This window comes from Gallinula chloropus (genome assembly GCF_964237585.1).
Source record: "Gallinula chloropus genome assembly, chromosome: 3".
Classification (NCBI taxonomy): Eukaryota; Metazoa; Chordata; class Aves; order Gruiformes; family Rallidae; genus Gallinula; species Gallinula chloropus.
In genome coordinates this window covers 76,943,292-76,969,234 of record NC_140087.1, presented here as the reverse complement: position 1 = coordinate 76,969,234, position 25,943 = coordinate 76,943,292, and the positions used below count along the sequence as shown (strand labels likewise).

Below are 25,943 nucleotides of genomic sequence, written 5' to 3'. Positions count from 1 at the left end.
GCTTCAGTTACTGCGTTCTGAATGCTGCTTCCTGATGTGACTGTCACCGGTTGCTACTGTAAACACCTCGATGCAAATAAACAAAGAAGGATTCCGTTGGGACCATCCTACTTGTTAGAGTCGGTATCCTTAACAGGCGTCAAGGCAGAGAGAAGGGGAGCATCCTGTGCTTGAGGAGAGTTGGTCTGTTGGAAAATGTTGCTGATAATGGTAAGGCAGCACTTTTCCTGTTTAGAGGAGCTCTGTGGATCTTGTGTCAGGCATTAGTCTCCAGTAAGGTGCTAGTGGTTGTTTACTGGGCACTAAAGCGCGAGGGAGATCGAGATGCTGATTTCAAATCTGGCTCTGAACAAAAAATGGAAGGAAAAACAACAACAACAAAAAAGAGTGTGTTAAGTTGTACAGTGACTATGCTAAATATAGTATTTGACTGTGGTAAATGTAGTATTTCCATTAGCTTCCCTACTTTTTATTACCCACTGAGATTACTGGCAAGAGTTTTTGAAGTGTGCTTTTGGTTGTGTATTTCATCCATTGCTTCTCTTGGACACTGCAAATGCTAGCAGAGGACCAGGCTTAAATTTGTTTCTGACCATGACAGTATTTTGAATATGATCTCCATGCCAAAGCTGTCATGCTTTTTTTTTCCTCTTTCTTTTTTCAACCTCTTTCTCTCTCTCTTTCTCTCTCTCTTCTCTCTCTTTCTCTCTCTCTCTCTCTCTCTCTCTCTCTCTCTCTTTCTCTCTCTCTTTCTCTCTCTCTTTCTCTCTCTCTTTCTCTCTCTCTTTCTCTCTCTCTTTCTCTCTCTCTTTCTCTCTCTCTTTCTCTCTCTCTTTCTCTCTCTCTTTCTCTCTCTCTTTCTCTCTCTCTTTCTCTCTCTCTTTCTCTCTCTCTTTCTCTCTCTCTTTCTCTCTTTTTTTTTCTCAACCAGAGGGCTGCTGACTCCCACAGAAAAGGCTGTTGATTTTACAGAAGTGGAACAGCCACCCGTAACTGCATTTCTCCTGTTCACTGGCATTAGTATAAATCCCTGACTCTGCTCTGAGAGAGAGGAGAGGGAGGGGTTTGGGATGTTGAGCTCCTTGCCAAAGCCCTCTGCAGCGCTGCTGCGACCAGAGTACTTCTGTGGGATGTTTGTGCGTTCCTAATAATAACATGTTTCCTAAACACAGTTAAAAATTGCTTCAGTAGATGCTGTAACATTCCATTAACTTTGTGACCCACAGAAGAACCATAAATAAAAACAGGTCTGCTTTCCAGTCTCTTCCAGGCCAGAGCACTAGGCTGAGGGATACTTGGCTTGCTTTTTTTTTTTTTTAATTAAAAATCCCCAGCCTCTCTGTACAGTAAAATGTCAGCTAATGTCAATAAACACTTTACATGGGGCTCTTCTGCAGCTGTCCATTGGCTCTCCAAAATCTGCCTACGGAGCGTAAATTATGCAGTCACTATGGTGATGCTGAAGAGGAGTGGGATTCAGAGAGGATAAAGCAGGACTGGCTGAGTAAACTGAATGGGAGCAGGAACAGAAGCACCTTTCAGGGGTGCACCGGCACTTGCTCCCTGCAGCCCGGCAACCTCCGCTGCTCCCCCATCCGTCTTCGAACTGCAGGGTTCCGTTTGTAGGAAGAAGAAAGGCCCCGTGGAGAGGTGTGTTGCATACATGAGAGAAACAGGCCCATACGCATGGTGAAGTGAATTAAAAATGATTTACCTGCCTTGTTTGACCAGATCATAGGAAGAAATTAAGCAGCATGGAGGAGTCAATCAAAAGCCAATCTCCAGCTACAAACCATCTTAGGATCACAGGCTTGCCACGAACGCCTTCTAATGTCAAGCCAAAAAAACCTTTGAGGGAAGGAAGATCTCTTTTCCTAGAACTAATAAAAAGCACAATCAAGTCAGTGTTCACTGCTCTGTGGTTTTACTCTCTCCCTTTCTGGATATCACAGTGCCCTCTAAGACACATCACTTGTGTGCAAGATGGGATTGGGAAAACTTTTTTTAATGTTAGAGAGTGCTCATTGCAAGTGTGTGACCCTTACACAGGTTTGTAGCTGGAGGCTGGCTTTCGATTGACTTCTCTGTGCCATTGCATTCATTGGTCCGTGTTCATAGGAACTCCTGCCAGTAACTTTACAGTCCCCTTGATGTGAGTGAGGTGGCCCTAGGGTAAGAGGGCTACCTTGGCTTTTTGCAGCTCAGCATTTGGTTGCTATGCGCTGATGGAGGGACTCTTGAGTAACTTCCAAGAGTGGCTTTAGGTCTCCATCCTGGTGTCTTTCCCAATGATGTTTAAATTAGCTTTCTATTCTAGTTTGTGTCTTTTAGTTTATTTGGGTTTAGTTTATTCTGTTTAGTTTATTTTACCCCTTTATAAAAGTTATGTTTGTGATACTAAATTCTGCAGGCAGTGTTACAGGCTTGGGGCAGAGTAGCTGGAGAGCTGCCTGGAGGAGAAGGTGGTAGTTGCCAGCTGGCTGAACATGAGCCGGCAGTGTGCCCAGGTGGCCAAGAAGGCCAATGGCATCCTGGCCTGTATCAGGAATAGTGTGACCAGCAGGTCCAAGGAAGTGATTATCCCATTATACTCAGCTCCTCCAGTACTGTGTCCAGTTTAGGGCCCCTTACTACAGGAAGGATGTTGAGATGCTGGACCACGTCCAGAGGAGGGTGATGAAGCTGGTGAAGAGTCTGGAGCACAAGTCCTATGAGAAATGGCTGAGGGAGCTGGGGCATTTTAGTCTTAAGAAAAGGAGGCTTTGTTGAGACCTTATTGCTCTCTACAACTACCTGCAAGGAGGATGTAGAGAGGTGGGGGTCGGTCTCTCCTCTCAGGTAACAAGCGATAGGACGAGAGGGAATGGTTTCAAATTGCACCAGGGGAGATTTAGGTTCGATATCAGGAAGAATTTCTTGACTGAAAGGGTTGTCAAGCATTGGAACAGGCTGCCCAGGGAAGTGGTGGAGTCACTATCCCTGGAGGTATTTAAAAGGTCTGTAGATGTTGTGCTTGAGGACATGGTCTAGAGGTGGACTCAGTGATCTCGAAGGTCTCTTCCAACCCAAGTGATTTCTATGATCTGGCAGCACTGATGCTTTTCTTTTGAAACCTTCCCGTGGTTTCTCCCTCCTGTGTGAATCTCTTATGTGCTACAGCCTTTAAAGCATGAGAAGTGACTCTGAGAGACAGAGGAGCTGGTGTTTCTTCAGGCCTTTTTTTTTCCCTTAGTATCCCTCTCGAGTGCTAGATGCTCTCCTGGTGTGCAGAGACCTTCGGTGCTGTAGCTGTCGGTACTTACAACGTCAGGAGTCCCCCAAACCCAAACCCTGTGACACCATCCTCACTGGAGGCTGTTTCAGCCTCTGACACATCCTTTTCCCCAGCGAGGAAAGTAGGCCTTTTCTCCACGTAGGCCCATAATGAGATGTGTTGATGTCCTTAAAAACATTAAGCTTTTCAGGCCGGCCTGTACGAGCACCAGGCAGCGTACTTGTAACCTCCCCTTTAACTCAAGGCACAAGTGCCAGCGAGAGGCCTTTGCCCACGCTAGGCCTGCCTTCGCTCTGGGGACGTGTGCGCTGTCAAAAGCCGAAACCGTTTCGTTCCTCCAGCTCTCGGGGCCAAGAGTGAGGAATTCCAAATTAAACAGATTAGCTGTGAGCTCCAAACTTCTCCCAGCTGCGCCCATGCCTCAGAGAGTGAGCAATGTAAATACAAGTTCCCATTACGCTTTGAAGTCGGTGTGTGTATTTCTGACTGTTAAAGAAGTTCCTGATTTTCCAGTAGTAATGAAACAAGGAATGTGGTGGGAGCGTTAATGTATGTATATATCCCAAATACAAGTGAAAGCCAAGAAATCCCTATTGCCTAGGTTGGAGAACTCTCCTTTTTTTTAAATCTAAATCTAGGAGGCAGGGCAGAGTTAGAGAAGTGCAGACATATGTAGACTCAAAATAAACCGTACTGCTCTGTGGTTCAGTGGGAGAACTCTTGCCTGTCACACGGCAGACTGGGCTTTGATTCCCCAACAGTGAGTCACTTTTCTGGTGGCATTGCTCTGTTGGTATTGACGTTGGATATTGTTGCAAGGAACTGTGTTTTTCCATCAGAAGAGGGGTGGCCAGCAGGGACAGGGAGGGGATTGTCCCTCTCCACTCTGCCCTCATGAGGCCCCAGCTGGAGTACTGTGTCCAGATCTGGGGCCCCCAATACAAGAAAGATGTGGAACTGTTGGAGAGGGTTCAGAGGAGGCCACAAAGATGATCAGGGGGCTGGAGCACCTCCCCTACAAAGAGAGACTGAGCAAGCTGGGCTTATTCAGCCTAGAGAAGAGAAGGCTGTGGGGGGACCTCATTGCAGCCTTCCAGTACCTGAAGGGAGCAGAGAAACAGAAGGGGAATCAACTTTTTAAAAGGGCAGCCAATGGCAGGACAAGGGGGAATGGATTGACGCTAAAGGAGGAAAGGTTTAGATTAGATATTAGGGGGAAGTTCTTTACAGAGAGAGTGGTGAGGTGCTGGAACAGGCTGCCTGGAGAGGTGTTGGATGCCCCATCCCTGGAGGTGTTGAAGGCCAGGTTGGATGGGGCCCTGGGCAACCTTGTGTGGATCCAGGCCTGGAGGTTGGTGTCCCTGCCTGTGGCAGGGGGGTTGGAGCTCTGTGGTCCTTGGGGTCCCTTCCAACCCATTCTGTGGTTCTATGAAATCAACATCAATCAAGCGGTACTTTACATGAAAAGCATTCTTTGAGCTATTTTTGCATAGTTAAGTAATAAACAAACCAGTGATGCACGGAATATGGCCGTAAAATACAGGGATAAACCTGCCATATTTTACTTGGCTATCACAAGGGCTTAGAAATGGCGTTTATTTTATAAACCATATGTGCTTTATTGCTTAAACTGCAGAGAATTTGCTCTTTCCTGCGAGACTATTACACTTTATGGCAAAATGCTTGAAGAATTGTCTACGTATTTGTACAAGAAACGTAACAACTTCTACGGTATCCTCGTGGGACAGCTCGCTGCACCATTTATGCAGAGTTTCATGTTAAATTTCTGTTCAGCCCATGCACGACTAGCAGTGCTGTGCCTAGAAATACAATTGACATAGTTTTGGGGGATCAGAGTCATTCTGGAAAGGTGGAAATATGACCGTTAGGTGTTGTCCACAGATAGATTAGCTGGTGTCAAGGGCTTGTCTTCTTTTGAAAGCATTATTTGACTGTTTTGTCAGGCTGCACGTAGGTAAATCTGCTTTTTTTTGAGCTTGAAATGATTTGTAATATTTGCCCAATGAGACACCACCATGGAAGGGATGCTAAGACACGTGCTCAGATGTTACAAAAGGAATTTATTTAGAGGATGTATAGCTTAATAGTTTTCAATCCACAATGGCCTTTGGAGCTGGAGGCAGTAAGGAATGTATTTGTGAAGTTTCTGCATGTTTTGGGATCATAGAGTCATAGAATGGTCTGGGTTGGAAGGGACTCCAAGTATCAGAGAGTTCCAACCCCCCTGCCACAGGCAGGGCCAACAACCTCCAGGCCTGGGTCTATACAAGGCTGCCCAGGGCCCCATCCAACCTGGCCTTGAACACCTCCAGGGACGGGGCATCCACCACCTCTCTGGGCAGCCTGTTCCAGCACCTCACCACCCTCGCTGTAAAGAACTTCCCCCTAATAGCTAATCTAAACCTTCCCTCCTTTAGCTTTTATCCATCCCCCTTGTCTTGCCATGATGCAAGCACCAAACATTACATCTTCTTGCCTCACACTTTGCAGAAGGGAGGAGCTTCCCTTCCATTTTCCTATGGATGACTGGTATTTCAAAATTGTGTTTAAATCCACAGGGATGCACTTGGGGGGTTTTAGCTGGTGCCAGATGTTAGGGAAGGCCCCGGGAGTGAGATGCTCAGGGGGTTTGCTCATTACACTCTGCTGGTTCAGGCGTTGCTGCTGCTTCCCTACTGTGGAGGAGGCAATGCGAGGCTGTGCCCCACATCAGGGTGGTGGGGGACGTGGCAGGATGACGACTTAGCTTTCTTAGCCTCCTGCTGACTCAGCTGTTTCTGGATGGAAAGTACCGAAGTTGGTACCTTAAACTGAGCTTTGGAGCAAGCAGGACATTGTTATTCCTGGTTGACCAGAGGAAGAGATAACAGTACCCCCAACAAGGCACAGAAGCCAAGCAGGATTTTCACCACTGAGTTGATCTGGGATTCTCAAAGCAACAAAGGACTCAGTAATAGCTACAACCTACAAAAATCTCTCAATAATAGGATAGGATTTTTCTTCCTTACATCCTCAAGGTATTAAAATGAAAAAATTAAGCTGCAGTTACCATTTATTAACCGCTGAGGGACTGAGTTAATCTGATAAATGGGAAGGTCGTTTTCAGGCAGAAGAGGATGAATTGAGCTTTTGGCTGCACTGGAACTGATGGATTTAGGATGAACTGTTGTTTCAGACAGCTTTTTTTGTTTGCAGTTTCAGTGTTCTAGAAATGGTATTTCCTGCCGCATATCTGGTCGAGATGCCACACGTGCTTGCAATTTAAATGTTACAGGCTGTGCAGCATATGTGGTAATAGAGATCAATGGCATCTTGTAGCGTTTTCACAGAATCACAGAACTGTAGGGGCTGGAAGGGACCTCCAGAGATCATCAGGTCCAACCCCCCTGCCAAAGCAGGTTCCCTAGGACAGGTCTTGAATATCTCCAGAGAAGGAGACTCCACACCCCCCTGGGCAGCCTGTCCCAGGGCTCTGTCACTGGTACATTTCCCCTTATGTGAAACATTTGGGTTATGTTTGTGTGGGTCCCATGGGAGCTTTTTGGAGTCAAACCGCATCTATCCTAAAGCCTGAGTTAATGCCATTTGGAGGAAGGATGCCTTAATTCTTCAGGGGGGATTTGGAGCACTTTTTAGAACAAAAAAGAACTTGAGAGAAACGATTAATTTATGGTGTTGTGTAGATGTAAAAGCATCAGAGAACAAGCTACATAAAGTAGCATAAGACTATATATGTGTTGTTTTTTTCTTTTAAATGCTAGATGAACAGCGCTGCCCCTAATACAGGAGGGGGTACATTTCCTTTTATTAGCATGACATTTTACAAATAGCTTTTTAAGATCCACTTGGATTTTTTTCCTCCATTCCTAGTAGCCAGTTTGGGTCATCAGTGAGTAATGGTAGGGGAACACTTTTTGCATGTTTGTGTTTGTTAACTTTCCCTCTCCCTCTCCTTCTCTCTTTCCCTCTTTCTCTCTTTCCTTTTCCTCCTTGAAAAATACATTTCTGGAAAAGTAATGAAAGGTGAAAACTCCAGACTCTGACAGGTATGTGAAGGGGATTGTAACTGCAGATGAGAGCTCCGTCTGCCAAAGTAGTTGGCTTCCTAGACATTTATTGACTGAAGTTAAAAATCTGGCAGGTGAATTTCAGACACCTCTCTGTTTTGCAACAGGAAAAAACCCCACCCTGCCAAATAATCTGTAACGTGACCGTTTAAAAGTGAGTAGCAACAGACGGTCGGGGGGGGAACAAAACCCATCAACATCTGGAAATAATAAAGGATGCTGAAAACCTTCATTTCTAACAAGAAAGGGAAACGGGCTGCAAAATGTGTTTCTTTACTGTTAAACAACAGTTGTGTGTACTTACTTTCCCATTTTATGTTGTCATTGTCTCTCATGCATCCCAGTGCTTTGTGCTTTGCCCCTTTGGCAGGGCTGTGGTCGTACCGAACAGCTGTGCCTCACCAGGCTGCTGCACTCGACGTCATTTCCGCTGAGCTTCACGCCGTACCCCTCCGTCATCCCAGAGCCCCTGAGCTCCTCCGGAGAGAAGCAGCTTCCTCTCCCCTCACTCAGCACGGATTTCTCCCTCGCTGGTGGTTGCTTATCTCTTGTAAGGGAGTTTTTAAAGGCAGCTTTTAAAGCTGCTTCTTAATGCCCTGTATGTACCAGCTCCCAGCTGTCGCAGAAAAAAGCCCCACTCCGAGTTAGCATCATGTATGCTGTGGTTAACAGACAAAGCTTGTTAAGATCCAGCAAAGCCTGAAAACCTTGAAGCTTCCTGCTCAAGGAACGATCAATATACGCTGCTGAAGGAGCAGTGCCGGCAACCGGAGGGGAAGGAGGAGGAGGAGGGTGTGGGATGGGAGGAAAAAATGATGACCATGTCAGGCACCAAATAGCTGTGATTTTTCTTTCTGTTGCTGCACATTATTTTGATGAAGTGATTGTGTGGGTGAAGGCTACACTGGTAGCTGTGTGTGTCTGGGCTGTGTTGGTCATTTGCAGCTTGTTTACTCCTTTTCTCTCTCTCTCTCTAAGTGGAGAGGAGAGTGCTTATAAAATAACTAGCATAGTGCAAATATTTTTACTGAACGAAAGGTCGAGAATTCTAAAAAATAATGAAGGACCAGTGACCTTCTGCCTTGCAAGCTCTTGTTTGCTTGGCTGCAGAGTGAGCGGGACGTGCCTCGCTTTCTGGTACTTGCTTGGCTGTTAACTGGCAAAGAAACAGTGGGGGAATGGTAAAAATAATGACTTGTAGTGTAAGATTTCACTCAGCCTCATGCTGGCATCTTTAGAAGCAAAGCGTTCGCTGAACACTTACAGATAAAGAATGGCTTAGTGGTTATGTGATCCTATGCTGTAGTGCTGTGCGATTAATAAACGGCCTAATTATGGCTGGCTGTGTATGAAGGGGAACAGCTTTAAGTCCTTGTTATCTAACTGTAATGATGGAGTAACTTACGTGCAGGTCAGTTTGCCTGTCTGAACTCTGCCTCCCCTGTGCTTTCAGGCAAAGGCAAATATGTCCTGACATCACAAGAGTAACTTCCTATCAAATGGCCGATGTTCAGATGAGCCCCATGGTGCCTCGTTGTACTCGATTCCTCCTCCATCATTAGCAGTTTGCTGCCTGCTGCTTCATCAGTCGGGGGTGATGGGGGGGAAGAGCTTTGGGGGTGACATACCCTGCGTAACAATACTGCGAGCGTTTACATTTCAGCGCGTGACTTAAAACCATGAAAGCAAGATGACTTATTTACTGGTTGCAGTCCTGCTCTGGGGACATCTAGCTGAGCTCCTTACCAAAGACAGTTGGTTTGATGAAGTGTAGTTTATTAATTGATTTAAAGACCTGTGCTTTTTCCAGGCCACCAGCCAATTCCATGCTTAGCAGATCGTGGATTGTTACTTGGCCCCGGCTTGCGTTTCACCAGCATTTTATCTCTAGTGGATGCCTGTAGTCTATTCTTCAACAAGGATATAAGGCCCACCCTTAGAGCTTTCTTGTTTATAAGTCTAATGCTTCCACCCCCAGTGTGTCTAGTCTCTGAGAGCATTAAGTCAGGGTTGAAGGAACTCCTGCCCAGGACTGGAAGGCATCTGGGATCAGTCTGGCATGCTGGTCCTGGCAGGAGGCACCTGAGGTAACAGCATGGGCTGTGTGATGAGCTGCAGGCCCATTCTGGTGGCCACAGCATGCTCCCTGCTGCTTCTCACCTGGGGACAGTCATGCAACTGTCCTGTTGCATGTGTCCATCTCAGGAGGAGAACGTCCACCTTGGAGAGTTCTCAGGAATCAGTGGCTAGACAGCTGTCAGGTGGAGAAGGATCTGGGGGTGTTGGTTGACTGCTGACTGAATACTAGACAGCCGTGTGCCCAGGTGGCAAAGAAGGCCAATGGCATCCTGGCTTGTATCAGAAACAGTGTGGCCAGTAGGTCTGGGGATGTGATTGTGCCCCTGTACTTGGCATTAGTGAGGCTGCACCTCGAGTGCTGGGTCCAGTTCTAGGCTCCTCACCATAAGAAGGACACTGAGGTCCTTGAAAGAGTCCAGAGAAGGGCAACCAGGCTGGGGAAGGGGCTGGAGGGCAAATCATATGAGGAGTGGCTGAGGGAGCTGGGGGTGTTTAGTCTGGAGAAGACGAGGCTGAGGGGAGACCTTATCACTGCCTACAACTACCTGAAGGGAGGTTGTAGAGAGGTGGGCAATGGTCTCTTCAGCCAGGTGACAGGAGATAGGACAAGGGGAAATGGCACTGAGCTGCACCAGGCCAGGGTCGGATTAGATGTTAGGAAAAAATTCTTCACTGAAAGAGTTGTCAGGGCCTGGAACAGGCTGCCCAGGGAGGGGGTTGAGTCACCATCCCTGGGTGTGTTTAAAAGGCGGGTAGATGAAGTACTTAGGGATATGGTTTAGCATAGGATGGGAATGGTTGGACTTGATGATCTCAAGTGTCTTTTCCAACCTAGTCATTCTGTGAACTGGCTGCTCATTGCATAACTGACCTTGGTGGGATGGTTCTGCCCTGACAGCTCTTGTATGCATTACTTTTGCCATCATTGCCAAGCTGCTACAGCTTTTTCCCAATAACAACAAAAAAAATTTCCCTCTTGCCCTCCTAATTTTATTTTTGGAAAAAGTTGCACTGGTCTTAGTCAAATCCTGTTTTGTGTAATGGGGGGAAAAGAGGGGATACCTCACCTGGAACAGATGCCTAGTATGGACAAACCTCTGTCCATATTCCAAGTTACAGAAGAAAGCGTTATGCAAGTGGTCACGTACTGCTGTGGGACTTTATGCTGTCTCTGATTGAGAGGCTGCATAAATCAGATGCTTAGATCTCCCTTCAATACCCAGCTGGGGAGAGCAGCCGTGTTTCATGGGCAGTTTATCTGTTTCCAAGTGTCTGTCTCAGATTCTACATGTAAAACATGAAGTTCCTGTAGAACATGAAGATCTGTGAACTGCGTGCAAACTTTGAGCTTTGTGGGGTTGGAATTTTACAAGGGTTGGGTTTGTTTTGTCTTCCAAGAGAATTTATTTCTGCTCATGTCTGTTGTTTCTTCACAGATGGTTGGCGGGTCGTAGGTGTGTGAGTGCTTCACGTTTCTGCCAGAAGATGTGTTCTACAAATCCAGCGAACTGGGTCACCTTCGATGACGAGCCGCTCTTCCAGTCGCCTCAGAAATCAGCTGATACTCTCAGCAGCTGTAAGGCAAATGGCCTGAAACTCAATCTGTCAAGTGTGCATGAGTCTTCAAGCAGGTCATCTTCTACAGGCAGTACTCCACTCTCCTCTCCCATAGTCGACTTCTACTTAAGTCCTGGACCCCCCAGCAACTCTCCACTTACTACACCAACCAGAGACTACCCGGGAAGTCCATGCATCTCAAAGCCTGGCATTCACAACCTTTATCCCATCCCTGAATGGCCATCAAACGTTAATCTTCTTCCATCACCAGGGATCTGCTCATCCCTAACCTCGCAGAAACCGAGCAGCCTTCCTTTGAACACCTTGCCTAATGACCATCCAGTTAAGAGTTCAGGCTCCAAGTCAACAGACTCGGGATGTCCAAATGTGCCAGGAAGCTGCGAGGAGTCAGGAGAGTCGTCGTTGGCACCTGAACGCTTCCCATACTTCCAAAGTGACTGTGCTTTTTCCAGCCCCTTCTGGAAGGAAGGATGCTCGCTCAGCATGTCACCAGCTAACACCAGCTCACACAGGAAGGACAAAGCACTCGACAGAAGCATCTGTCATCCTAAAGACAAAGAAGCTTGTCACGATCAGAAAAGCCTTAACCAGGGCTCCTTCAGCTACATCTGTGAGAGGCTTGAACACTTGCAAGCTGACACCTGCGATGCTGTGGAAAGCCCACCCTTCTCCAGCGCTCACGCGTGGCACAAGCTCTCCCCTGCCGTCCCACACAGCCTCTTCAGGAGCAGGAAAGCAGATGGGTGGCCATTCATGCTGAGGATTCCCGAAAAGAAGAACATGATGTCATCTCGGCAGTGGGGGCCTATTTACCTCAGCGTCCTTGCTGGAGGTGTGTTGCAGATGTATTATGAAAAGGGCCTGGAGAAACCTTTCAAGGAATTCCAGCTGCTGCCCCATTGCAAGCTGTCTGAACCCAAATTAGAGAGCTATAATGTCTCTGGAAGGATCCATACCGTGAAGATCGAGTGCGTGTCTTACACAGAGAAAAGGAGATACCATCCCAAGGTAGAAGTGATCCACGAGCCAGAGGTTGAGCAGATGTTAAAGCTGGGCACCACAGACTACAGTGACTTCACCGATTTTCTCATAACAGTTGAGGAAGAGCTTATGAAACTTCCTACTGTTTCTAGGCAAAAGAGGAATTATGAAGAGCAAGAAATGACTTTGGAAATAGTGGATAACTTCTGGGGAAAAGTCACTAAGGCAGAAGGAAAGCTGGTAGAAAGTGCTGTCATCACACACATTTACTGCTTGTGTTTTGTGAACGGAAGCGCTGACTGCTTTCTAACCCTGAATGACCTGGAGCTCCAGAAGAGGGATGAGCGTTACTTTGAGAAGGAGGAGGAGAAGAAATGGATCAATATTCTTGATTATCATTTTCATAACTGTGTCAAATCACAGGAATTTGAGCAATCGCGCATTGTTAAGTTTATGCCCCCGGATGCCTGCAGGCTGGAACTGATGCGTTTCAGGACACGGTATAACGGGCAAGACCTTCCTTTTTCTGTGAAGGCTACAGTGGTGGTTCAGGGGGCATATGTGGAACTTCAGGCTTTTATAAACATGTCTTCCACTGCTCCAACCCCAGCACGCTTCCCCTCTGTGAAATACTGTGAAAACGTTATGATACGCTTTCCTGTTCCCACACAGTGGGTCAAAGCACTTTGGACCATGAACCTGCAAAGGCAGAAGTCCCTAAAAGCGAAAATGAATAGGAGAGCGTGCCTTGGCTCTCTGCACGAGGTTGAATCTGATCCCGTAATACAAGTCTCGGTTGGAACAGCAAAATACGAGAGTGCCTACAGGGCTGTTGTGTGGAAGATAGACAGGCTTCCAGATAAAAACTCAAGTAAATAATTTGTGTTATAAAATGATGGGCTTGGGGGCATGTCTTCCTTGGTTTTATGCTTGAGTACCTCTGTTGCCTTCAGTAGCTTGGATTTTTATCTGTGCGGTGGTATTGGTAGAAGCTGGAGTAACCTCTTGGGAAAAAGTTAATGCAGCCTTATCTGTCTGTCTGCCTCCCTACCAGTCTGCCTCCCTACCAGTCTGCCTCCCTACCAGTCTGCCTCCCTACCTGTCTAGCTACCTACCTATCTGTCTACCTATCTATTTAAATGTACATTTCTCTGACTTATTTGATGGGGACAAATATATTATTATTGGTATTTTAAGGGTGTGGTGTCATGGAAGTGGATCTCATAGTTCCGAGTAAACCTCAAATGCACAGTAAGAAAGAGGGAGGGTTTTATGCTTTGTGTGTACCTCTGGGCAATGGTGGGATGGGAAGCCGGTCGGTGAAATCATTTGCTCACCCAGTATCACAGAGCTAGTAGAAAACGTGGTTTTGTAACTGTGGTGTCTTGGTTTTCTAGTGTTGTTTGAGAAATAGTAGGTGTTAGAAGGTGTTGTGGTCAAACCAGCTGTAGCATGGTCAGGGTGCTTTACAAATGCTGTTATCTACGGCCTCTGTATGGGTTTGTGTATCGAGATTTTAAGTTTGTGGCAATAACTGCACTGACAAAACAAATAACCTCCCCATGTATTCCTCCTTCGCTCCAATGGTGGCACCTCGCTAAGAGGTGGCAGCAAAGAAACCCAGCTAAGGTGATAGTCACACATGTGGGAGTTGTTGTTAATTTCCCACTAGGTAAAACAGTTAATTTCATGGAGCAGATAGGATTTTTTGGGGGGAAAGAAAATATAAATATGGGTTTAAAATTGCAGGTTTCAGTCATGTTATGAGATTAATAGCCCTAGATAGTACTTTTCCAAAGGCAGAAAAATTCTTGAGGAATGTATCATTTTGCTTCAGGGAAGGTCTGTAGAGTGAAGGCTCTTGATCCTTTACTTGGATATGCGTTATGTGAGTTCAAAGCTTTGGGGATCTGTGTAAGACAAGGGCATCTATTAGAGCATTTTGCCTGAAATACCTGTAAAACCCATGCTTTTAAGAAGGGGTAAGTGCATAGCATTAGCAAATGGATTGGCCCAGTCTTGCAGTACCCTAACTGTCTGGGCTAACTACCTCTTTAACACGTCCAGAAAAAGATGCTAACTTCTTAAGTCCTGTTTTCAGGTATGCTTGTGCTATTTGGACAGCTAGATGTGTGTTCAGGTAAGAGTTCTCATTCAAAGCTATCAAAAACATGAGTAAAAGCAAAAGAACAACTCCCCTGGATTTTTTTTTTCTTATTTTTTGGCTAATTGTCAATTATATTTAATCTGATCTGTGGTTTATGTAATGATGACCTTTTTTTTTTTTTTTTTCATATTTTAGTGCCAGGAATAATGGATTGACAGAAAAACTGAGGCAGGAGCAAATGAAAAAGGGGTGTTATCCTGAGCCTATATAGGAACTACATTGGTTTCGGTATTAAAAGAGCATTTGAAAGCATCCTACATCTCTGCCCTTGTGAGGGCCCATCTGGAGTACTGTGTCCAGATCTGGGGGCCCCAATACAAGAAAGATATGGAACTGTTAGAGAGGGTTCAGAGGAGGCCACAAAGATGATTAGAGGCCTGGAGCACCTCCCCTACAGAGAGAGGCTGAGGGAGCAGGTGGCGAGGTGCTGGAATGGGCTGCCCAGATTGGTGGTGGATGCCCCGTCCCTGGAGGTGTTCAAGGCCAGGTTGGATGGGGCCCTGGGCAACCTTGTGTGGATCCAGGCCTGGAGGTTGGTGTCCCTGCCTGTGGCAGGGGGGTTGGAGCTCTATGATCCTTGGGGTCCGTTCCAACCCAGACTATTCTGATTCTATGATTCTATGATCAATGCTCCAATGTAGCAGTTCTGAGACTATAAATTATCGCACGGCTATGGACAGATGAGCACTGGTGTGTTTACTAAGGATGCTGCATGGAAATACTGGTGCCTTTTGTGTACAGCTTGGGCCTTGCTTAGGCAGTGAGGACTCTCAAACCTCGAGCAATTCTGCATCACGGATGGAGCAGTGAAAACACTGATGTAGCCTGGGCTGGCAAATGATGTCATGTTAATGCCACCTCTGTTTTTCCCCCTTTGTTTTGGAAGACGCTGTGGCTGGCTGGGACCTGTGGGTAATGCCATATGGTCCTCCCAGGTCGGCTGAGCCCTCCCTTTTCCACACTGCTTGTTACCTGAGTATCTCATGCTTTGCTTGGATGCCAGGGGCTGCTGAGCAATGAGCAGCGGGAGAGCGGAGGAAACGTGGTGTCAGCAGACGGAGTAACACAATGCAGGGAGCCAAGCCAGAATTAATGGTGGGGGGAGAGAAATGATGGAGAGAGGGAAGATAAGGGGGAGGCAGGAAGGGAGGGGTTGGGAAGACTGGAAAATGGTCAGGGAGGGCAAAGGAATTAATGGAGAGAGGTAGGAGAACCACTGGGCAGGAGGAGATTCTTCAGGTCTTCAAAACCTGTAGATGTGGATGTCTTGCACTCAGGGCTTCAACGATTTGCACTATGAAGTGTGGTTTCCTCAGGGTTGTGAGACTGTTTTGGGTAGCTTTTAATAGTCTCTGCTATTTAGAGTAAGTTTGCTTCTGCAAAATCAAGTCCTCAATTTATTCAGGCAATTTTAAAGAAGATTGTAAGTCTTCCAAAGTCTTTGATTTCCCTGAATTTAATTTACTGCAAGATCTGATGTGCAAAATTAACTTCAGATTTTTATACTGTTTGAAAGTAAGAACTGGATCTTATTAATGTTTATAAATATCTCAAGTGTGGGACACAGGGGGAAATGGCCAGCCCCTTTTCAGTGGTCTTGTGGGGACAGGACAAGGGGTGATGGCCTCAAGTTGGAGCACAGGAAGTTCCTCACCAATATGTGGAAGAACTTTTTCCCAGTGAGGGTGACAGAGCTCTGGGACAGGCTGCACAGGGGGGTTGTGGAGTCTCCATCTCTGGAGATATTCAAGACCCATCTGGACACCTCCATGTGCAACCTGTCCTAGGGAACCTGCTTTGGCAGGGGAGTTGGACTTGATGATCTCTGGAGGTCACTTCCAACCCCTGTGATTCTGTGATTCTCTGATTCTGTTTGGTTGGGGTTTTTTTGTGTCATTCTACAGCTTTACATTATTTTCTACCAGTAGCTTTAACTTTTGACGTTTGAGTAATTCCTCTGGCTGAGACCTGCAAAATCATTTGTATCCTTGAAATATTCATGCACTTGGAAAAACATTTTGGTAGTAATACTGCCCAGTCAGATTTTAAACCTCTCTATCAAGTTTTCTGTCTGCAGTTAAGAGTTTAAAAATAGAGTTGTCCCAAGGCGTGCCAAAAATCTGGAGGCACTCAAACTAGGAGAAATATGTAAACTTTCATAATACATTTACTGCAGGGAGAAAAATATGCCCAGGCTTTTGCTTTCAAAAAGCCTTTGTCCAAGGCTTAAAAAAAAAAAAATTAAAAAAAGAGGACAGGAGAAGGAAAGGTTGCCTACAGTTATGTTTTAACTCCATTTATAGACATTGAAATACATTGGTATCCTCTGGATTCTACTAAAGTGCTTCCTTGTAAGAGCGCTGGCCAAGTGGAGTCTGTGTGAGTTGTGAGATACTGCAGATATTTAAAAACTGCCTGTGCTGGTTCAGTTGTGTACAGGGAGAGTTTGGAGCCCGAGTCTTGGCATGATTTTTTTAAAAAGAAAGAAAGAAGTTCATAAGCCGTAGACTTTGACACATTGATCTAATGGAATTACTGCAAATTGAGTCTGTTTGTGAAACTGGGGAGTTGTATAAGGAAATGTAGAACATTTTGTGATTTCTGCAGAGTACTGGGGCCAGGCTTTGCACTGGAGAAGCTGTGTCACCTGTGGAGAGATTTGACTTAGACAGGCTGTGTTTGAATCTCTTGATGTGTAAATTTGTGCCCTGCGGTGTTTCCTGATAGCACATCTCAATCCTTCAGCCACTGTGTGAAGCAACAGTTCTTCAGCTGATTATTTCTCCGTTTCTTCTGCATCGTGGTGGAGCCACTCTGAGAAAGCAGTGTGTAAGCAACATGGAGAAATTCATGTTTATAAAGATCTGAAGTGTGGGACACAGGGGGAAATGGCCAGCCTCTTCTCAGTGGTCTGTGGGGACAGGACAAGGGGTGATGGCCCCAAGTTGGAGCACAGGAAGTTCCGCACCAACATGTGGAAGAACTTTTTCACAGTAAGGGTGACAGAGCCCTGGGACAGGCTGCCCAGGGGGTGTGGAGTCTCCTTCTCTGGGGATATTCAAGACCCATCTGGATGCCTCCCTGTGCGATCTGCCCTAGGGAACCTGCTTTGGCAGGGGTGTTGGACCCCATGATCTCTGGAGGTCCCTTCCAACCCCTACGATTCTCTGAAGTAGAGACAGAAAAGCTTGTGTCTTGCTGGCAGCCTTTAGCATCTGAGCATGGACTCTAGTGTATGAGGTGATGTGGCTTCCAGCAACCTTCAGCTGCTGCTTTTTTTGTTGTCTAAAATTGCCTGGGTGGAAGCTACACACCATCACATTGTCAGGTGGGCTCCATCCCTGCCCAGCCACCTCCTTCAGGCAGCACCACCACTGCAAACTGCTCTTGGTGGTGGTTACCTTCCCACTCCCCTGTTTTCAATGCATTTCTCCCAAAAGGTTGGCTGATCGCACCCATTTAGACACAGCTGCAGGAGTTGTTAACTTCTAACAACCATAATGGAAATCCATTCCTAGTAGTTGTTGATGTTCAAATGAGACTTTTAGATCTGGACCTATTTCAGCAAACAGAATTACTACTCAACTAAAATAACCAGCACTTTTTTTTTATCCCTAAATTGTTGGGGAAAGGCTTCACCAGCCTTTCTCAGATCAAGGTTGCTTGAATGCTACTTGTATGGGTCAATACAGGGTAAATAGTGTGAATAAATGCAACAAAGTTAAATTATTAATTGTGAAGTGCTATGTAAATGCTAAATGAGGGTTTGAATCTAGTTTCATAGTTTTACTGATTTGTTTGTTTGGTTTGGCTTTTTTGTTGTCGTTGTTCAGAGAAAGAGAACGAGAATTTGGAACGTCTTTAGGGAGCAAGCGCCAAATTTTCAGATACAAGACAGGAAAGACTTAGGTCTCTGAATTCATAAAAATCCTTAGTTGTCTAGACATCTAAAACTCAGGGCTTGCGTCTCCTAAGTTAGCAAGTAAAAGCTCAGTTATCTCCCCAAATGATCTGTTTGCCTTTCAGGAGTGATTCGATTCCATCACCCCAGATAGTCATGTCTCCATGATGCCTGATGGGCTGCATTTTGGATGGCTGGGCTCGAATCTGAGGATGTCATCTTAGCTTCCAGTGGGCAGCTGTGCAGACTTACACCATGCCTGCTTCACCCAGCTTGTCCTTCCACACCACTGCCTTTTCTCTTTTCTGGCTGGCATATTGCTTATTCAGCGTTTCAGGGCTGTTTTGGTAAAAGGATCCTGCATATGCAGCCTCTCTTTCTTCTTCTAACTCCAGTGTAATACAAGACCTGGAAAACAGTGTTTAGTGGAGCAGAGGTGACAATTACTGGTCAGTTTTAGGTGAAAACTAAGGCAGTGCTCACTGTCTTGTGAAGTGTTGGTTGATCGCTTTGTAGTCTGACAAGAAGATGGGAAGAAGTCACTCCACCTCGTACCTCAGCCCCAGCAGATCTTCTCCACAAGTGAAGTGGTGAGTACCTTCTTCTGACATTGACATTAGTACAGGAGATGGATGGGCTGTGGGGAACCCTGGATTTTGGGAGTAGGTCCAGCAGGGACTGCTCCAGAGGACCCAGGGCTTACTCAGATCCCACAACTATAATCTCTGCCTTTGCAGGTTACCACCAAGGGGAAAGAAAGGACTCCAGGACTCATCGGATCCCAACACCTGAGACCACCTCATGGGTGTGGGTTAGCTGGAATTAAGACCAGAGATGATTTTTTTTCAAGTGCTGTATGGTACTGAACCACATCTGTGCTGTGTCCAACACGGGAGACTTTAGCAGCAGGCCAAGAGGAATGGCTCGTTTATGCCTGGGCTCAAGTGGGCATCCAATATTTAACATCAGATACCTGTCCAGGAGAATTCCAAGCAGTGGTTGTTTCTGGATTCCCTTTCTCAGAAGACAAAATAATTTTCCAGGCAATTCCTGTTGCTTGTGTCTCCGTTAGGCCTCCTCTCACAACAGGAAGATGCTGAATTTGATCTCAACGAACCCTTAGATCTTACACCCTCTTCCTACTACTGCAGATGGACTCCAAACAGGATGGTACTGCTCATGGACACACCCTTTCTCCTCAGATCCTTGGTCAACCTCAGCTGCAGAGGCACAGTGTGCCACTTTCCCAACCAGGCATGATATTCTGTCTTAGTATTGCAGCTGCTGCTATGAAGGACCCTTCACTTGTTGTTGACATTGTGCAGTCTGTGCATCCCAACACAGCAAAAAGCACAATGATTCCATCAAACAAGTGTGTTGACAAGCTGCATCCCAGCACCGGCACTGGAGAGTGCAGAAGGTCCTGGGAGCCAAGAGGACCACAGCTTGGGCAGGTTGTGTGGTACCACAGATGGGGTCACATCTCATGGTTTGGCTGTGGAATGGGGTGCTTCACCACTGATGCTGCTGTCACCACAGCTGTTGCTGGCAGATTCAGGGACAGAGAGGCCCACCTCAACAGGGTTCTTGTTTCACCATGTCCAGGCAGTCTGGAAGAGGAACCATGGTCCAAGAGAGCGTTAGTGCAGGAGAAATGGGCTTGGACACAGTGAGAGATGACCAGCTGCTGATCACAGACGGGACCCACGTTGCAGAAGTACACCGAGCTGCCTGTGACTGACTGTGTGAGTGACGAAGCGCCGGCTCCTCTCACTTCTTTCGTCCTCCTCCAGCTTCCTGCTCAAGAGCTGGCAGGTGGTTGCAATATTGTTTCTGACTTTGTACCCTCTGTTTCAGTAATAAATTCCCTAGTGTCACAGTTTTACCAGTCTCTGTGTATTGTGTTGTTGTCCAGAGCCTTCAGCCAAACGCTGACGGCCCCTGATGTTGCACTTCTTTGCCAGAGACCTTTAGGAGCCTGCAAAATGGGTGTCTTTGTTCTTTAGTGCCTTGAAGACCCCTGTCCTAAGGTGTGAGTAATGCCTTGCACACACTGAGCACAAATCACTCTCGGTACCTCCTACTCCTTCCCCATCCCAGCCTTGCCATATGGCTACTAAATGTGTGACTCTGAGCCCGATTCATGTGCAAGGGAAATAACTGGTAGGCTTTTACATAGAAAGGAGGTGATGGTACTGCTGCTGTTTGTCATGGGCCGTGGTTTGGGTGATGGTTGTCATTTTTTAAGCTGTGTGTGGGTTGTAAAGCGTTCTGAATTGATTGGTGTGGCAGGTAGGTTGCGAAGTCTGCAAGGAGGGGTGAGATGTTTTACATCTGATCTCTTCAGCCTGTCCTGCTCAGTTAGGTTTCCTTCCCTGTGTGCTGGCTTTGGTGATGGCCATGGCACCTACTCCTCCCTGCTCACTTTAAAGGTGCTGTTGTACTGGACATATTGACGGGACCTTCAGTCCCCAAACACAGGACCTACATATTCCTTTGTTGCAGTGATCCCTACCAGTTCCTTTTACGACTCTGTCCTTGCATTTATGAGTGCAAATTGCATTTGTTCTTCCTACAATTTCTGTAACCAGTTTCTTATGAGCATATATTAGAGCAGTGCTTTGGTAGAAGGAAGCAGCTAGCACCACTTTGGAGATGGCTGCTGACTCTCAATCTTGACATGTTTCTTTAAAGATGCCTGGGAGACTTTGTGGCCAGTGGCTGATACCCTTCTGTGGTGTAGGACTCTGCCTGGGGTGTGGTATAGCATTATTTTCTGAAATCCAGTTCAAGTTTTCTCTGAACATGACAAGTAGTTATGTAAAAAAGCAGGATTTAGGATAAGGATCGGGTGGGATCTACCCCTGGAAGCAAGCCTGTAGGGGATGCTTGGAAATCAGCCACTCAGAGTCCAGATGGTAAAGGAATGCACTGGTCCCTTCTCCATAGTGGTGGCTGTAAATGCTGCTGGGTTCCTATGTGCATGTCTTTGGGGCCAACCCAACAGAGCTGCTGATTATTGTTGTTCTTATTCAACATGGGAAAAAAAGAAGAGGGGAGAAAAAGAGTTGGAGAAGTTCCCTATCTGAAGTTGGGGACTGATAATCCAAAGTATGTTTCCTATTCCTTTCTGCCCTTCCATCACCTTTCCTTCCAGGCAGCCAAGTTTTAACTGTGGTGTTGAGTCTAACAAGGAAGAAGAATGGAACTAATAATACTAATTATATAATTAGCCAACATGAAAACAAGTGTTAAATGTTGTATTGTGATTAAGACAAGTAGGAATTTCATGCTCTTTAAGCCTTCATTTTTGGGGAGCCAATGACTTTATGCTGGACATGGAATGAAATCTGGAGGATGGTTTAGTGAATTAGACTTTCTTCTGGTGCAGTCAGAGACACGTGAGTTTGACAGTTCTCTGCCATCAAACTGCTCAAACTTAAATTCTCTCCTAAAATCAGACCTGTCTCGGGCAGGCTGTGAGGCAGGTTGCAAGGCAAGCCTGCAGCACAGACCAGAGCGTGCACCCAGCCCAAGACTCCCAGAAGAGATGGGGATGTATCTGACTTTGGCTTTACAAAATGCCTGTGAGCCTGTTGGTGTTACAGGGATTCTTTTCCCCCCAGGATGGATAAAGTTCAGTGCATGTTAACTGCATCTTCAGTATTCCCTTCAATCCAGTATGAAACTGATTCCTGCACCAGAGAGAGCAAGTGCATAAAGAATGGGATGGTTCTACCTGAACTCTTGAGATGCTCTTCAGTGTACTGGGTGGAGACCCAACATATGCAGCCAGGCTTGCCTGTGACAAAATATGGCCAACAACCCTTTCTCTGCTACTTCCAAATGGTAGTTAGTTGCCTGTGCTGGTGCTGAAAATCCTGGAGAGGAGGAGAAATGCAGAATTTTACTGCTTTTTTGCCCTGAGGAATTTGGAGAGGCAGTAGTGATATAAAGGGTTCTTTTCATCATGCTGTATGATACTGCTCTCATGCACACAGGGAGCCTGCTGACCTTGGTTTCTCTGCAAAGCAGGCTTTTCACCCTGGTGTTCCTGCGTGCCCAGAGGAGGAGGAGGAGGAACTTGGCCATGTACAAGAAATGCTAAAGCAAGCGATGCCAAGAGTCTAAGGCTGGATTAAAGTCATTTAGAATACGCTGCACTCCCTGGGCAGTCCCTCATGGCTCTGCTTTGTAACGTGGCAGTTAGCTGAGTAATAGCTTTGTTTGGCAGGAATGGGGTATGTTCTCTTCCCATAACAAACCAAGCTAGAAAAGGAGTCCAGGTGCCCTTATCCTGGCAGCTGGGATGTATCTCGTTTGAGTAGCATGCTGAGCTCTTCCTGCCATTGACATACTGTAATGAATGAGGTTAAGCAAGATAGCTGTAGTAATTGAGCATGCCAGTAACACTTCTACATCAGAGCACTCTGGAAGGGGTGATTGTTGGACACAGGGAGGCAGCTCTGTCTTGGGTAAGCTGAGGCCTTCTGATTTTTATTTTCCTTCAGGAATAAGAAATGTATTCTCATGTGGAAATGGAGGTTCTTCACTAGAAGTCTGAATTTAGCAACCAATCCCTAAGCCTGCAACGTGCTTCTCTTAATCAGAAGCTGAGAGGAACTGGAAAATCTTGTGCAAATTCATTAGTAGAACTGCAGTGATTGTGAAAAGTGTGCTGAAGCAGAGGGGAAAAAAAAGAGTAAGGGGTGACCTAATGCCCAAGTTGTAAAAGGTAACAGGCAAACTTGTATCATAATAAATGCTCTGTGTTACTAGAAGATCGAGCTGTGCTCTCATGGTAGCAGATTAACCATGCACTGTAAACACAGAAAAGATAATTAACTGATGGTGGTTTTTTTACTTTTTCCCCCCAGTTTCAGATCATCCACACAGCCTGTCTTACAAACTGGAACTCGGATCAGACCAGGAAATCCCATCTGACTGGTATCCATTTGCCACTGTCCAGTTTGTTGTTCATGATGCCTGTGCCTCAGGAACAGAAGTCAAGTCACTGGGCATAGAGAGCGACGTGCAGCCCCAGAAACATGTGGTTCAGAAAGCTTTTTACAATTGCCAGGTATTTTCAGGGCTATGTTTTCAGTGTTTTCCTCCCCTTCTTCCTCCCTGCTCCCTCCATATAGGAGGGGAATGTGCTTTGTATTCTAAACATACCTTGCATGCACTAGTGGTAAGGACTTTGAGCAGAAGAATCATTAAAAAATAATTCCTTGTCTGATCAAAGATGATTCTGAAAAACAGAACTGCAAATGCAGTGTTGTTTTTCCTCAGCAGTGCTATTTTTGGGAGTCGTGGTTTTGAAATCTTTTTGGTCTGGAAATGTTTTGATTCTGTGTCAAAGCTTTTTATTCGTGCCCTTGCTGCAGTTGCCACTTTTCAGTGCCCAATTATGTGCTAATTCTACCTAATTTTTTGTTTTGTTTTGTTTTCTAACTACAGGTTGAAATTGAAAAGAAGTGGATCAGGCTTGATGGAGAAGATCCAGATAAAGCAGGCAACTGCCTAATGCAGTGAAAGAGGACAGGAGGCACCGTCATAGGAAATTAGTAGGAATCAATTTGCATAGGAAATTCTATTGTTAGCAGCAGTGCAGTGACCTAGTTTAGGATAAACATGGTCATTCAACTTTTTTTTCCCTTTTTTATTTAGTGCTTTTGGGTTTGATTCTGCAAATCAATACTGGTTTGACTGGCCTGTGTCCAAGTAAACTTCCTGTCATGGGAATAGTAGTATGAGTAAGGTCTCCTTGTAAAGAGTTACTGGATGTGAGCACTCAATTGACTGATTGTAATATATTATTTTCCTGTTGCTTATCTGTGACTTGGGAATGATCTCATACTCTGTATTGAAACCTAATGGCACTACTCAAAGAGTTCATGTCAGTTGGACATATAATACCCAGCAATAAAAACTGCCAGAGCACTTAAGTGCAGACCAGCATCTGTGTAAGGTCCAGAGGGAGCAGTTACATTTTTAGTGGTGTTTGAAAACCGAAGACCCCTTGTTTCTGCTCCCCTCAATGTATGGGAACAGAACAGGTTGTAATATTATTCTTGACAAGAGCCTCCATTAATGAGTTGGAAACTGGGTGATTTCATTGGTGAAAAGGGAGAAGTTCCTCTGCAATAATATCCCTTGTATTTCTGTGGCTGTGAGCGTTTCCTCCCCAGCACTTCAGAGGTTCGGTCCAAGTAATCTCTTGGGCAAAAAAACCCAACCCCTAACATATGGCAGATGTGATTGAAATTTCTGTGCTAGGGTTAGGCAAATCTTTTTCACTACTGCAGCAAGTGAGACAATGAGAGGTGGATTCTCAGCCAGTGTAAGGTCAGCCCAGGCCCGTTTCGTTTGATGAAGCTTTGAGAATTTATTATACCAGAGGAGGGTTTTCCCCACAAACTGGAGACACGGCTGGCTGGCTGTCACCATTTGCTCTGGGTCTCCTTTAGGGTGCAAGTTCCAGATGTTGGTTTGAGTAACTTGTAAGACAATTCTCCACGCATGGGAAGGGAGATGTTTTCATGCTCCTGGCTCCGAAGGCCTTTTCTGTAGGGAAGCAATGCAGGAACAGGCTATAACAAGAGGAGTGAAGCTATGATGCTGCAGCAAGCAGCCCAAGCTACTAATCCAGTATCAACGTTAACTGTGTTTTCTACAAATTATTGGCATTTAGGGAGAGGCTTTAATGCTTCCCCTCAGCCATTATTCCCTTTGTAATTTTCTGCAGGCTGTAATTTCAGCCTGCCTGAAAAAAGTCAGATAAATTAAAAAAAAAAAAGCTCCTGACTTCCCCCCTCCTCACCCCCCTTGCAGTGTTCCTAAAATTATCCTTACTCAAAACCAAAATTAGCAGAGAACAAAACCACAGTAATGCACTAGGTCTCACTTTATATTTTGTCACAGCTTGTAACTCTTTATATGAACACTGTGTAAAAACACAGATAAATGTTATTCCCCAAAAGTAGAAATATGTGGGATATGCACTGAGAAAATTACTAGTCTGAGGAAACAGAAGGCCATAATATGAACCTAGTTCATCACAATAAACTTTTCCCCCCATTTGGAAGCTGAGAATGAAATGGGTAATAGATTCTGTAGCAAGTCCTGAGGGCAGGTTTTTTATGGGTATTGCATTGCCAGAGCCCCAAATAGACTATTACGGTATTTTGGCTTCTCTATATATCCCTTTTTATTAGCAGATTATATTATTATAAATCTAAGCAAGCATTTGAGTGTAGCAGTGATCCAAATATGTCTCAGCTGCTGCATCCTCCATCCGTGTTTTGACTTGAGAAGCCATTAGCACCTTCAAGTCATGTTTGGTGTGTTTTATTCACATTTAATTTTGGTTTATGTACTTCTCAGCTGAACTAAGGGGCACAGCGTACGCTAGGGCAGAGCATTTATACTTAGCATCACAGCAGAGCTCTGCAATTTGCTGAAGTCTGTGGTTCCACTAAAGCTACGATACCTATTAACCTCTTTGCTCAGCGAGGTAAAGGAAGCAAAATAGGTGTTGCAGCTACCTGCACTAACCTTTGTCTGGAGCTGACTTGTTTTGACTGACATTAATTCAGTAAATGCTAGCTGTGGTTATTGTCCAAAGCCTGTCTTGCTTGTCTGGCTCATATTTTTCTGTGTTTAAGGGAACTGCCAGGCTGTTCTGGGACTCTTTTTGCTTTAGGACCCACTTCTGCAGCCATGGATTTCCTGGGCATTTGGTATCTGGTGACGTTAAAGGTCCAGTGGAAGCAGTGGCTGGTTTCCTTCTGTACAGTCTCTGTGGTACCTCAGGATGTGTTTAAGAAGCCCATGGACCCCTCAAGAATCACAGAATTACAAGTTTGGAAAAGA

At 45.7% G+C, this 25,943-nt stretch overlaps 1 protein-coding gene across 1 annotated transcript; it reads left to right on the top strand.

The window, feature by feature from the left end:
* Positions 1–10,926: 10,926 nt before the first annotated feature.
* On the top strand, positions 10,927–23,603 carry STON1 (stonin 1; the record flags this gene model as incomplete). Its single annotated transcript, XM_084262087.1, has 3 exons — positions 10,927–12,871; positions 22,946–23,148; positions 23,529–23,603. 3 exons carry the CDS (start codon positions 10,927–10,929, stop codon positions 23,601–23,603), a joined length of 2,223 nt encoding a protein of 740 aa, XP_084118213.1.
* Between the last annotated feature and the right edge of the window lie 2,340 nt (positions 23,604–25,943).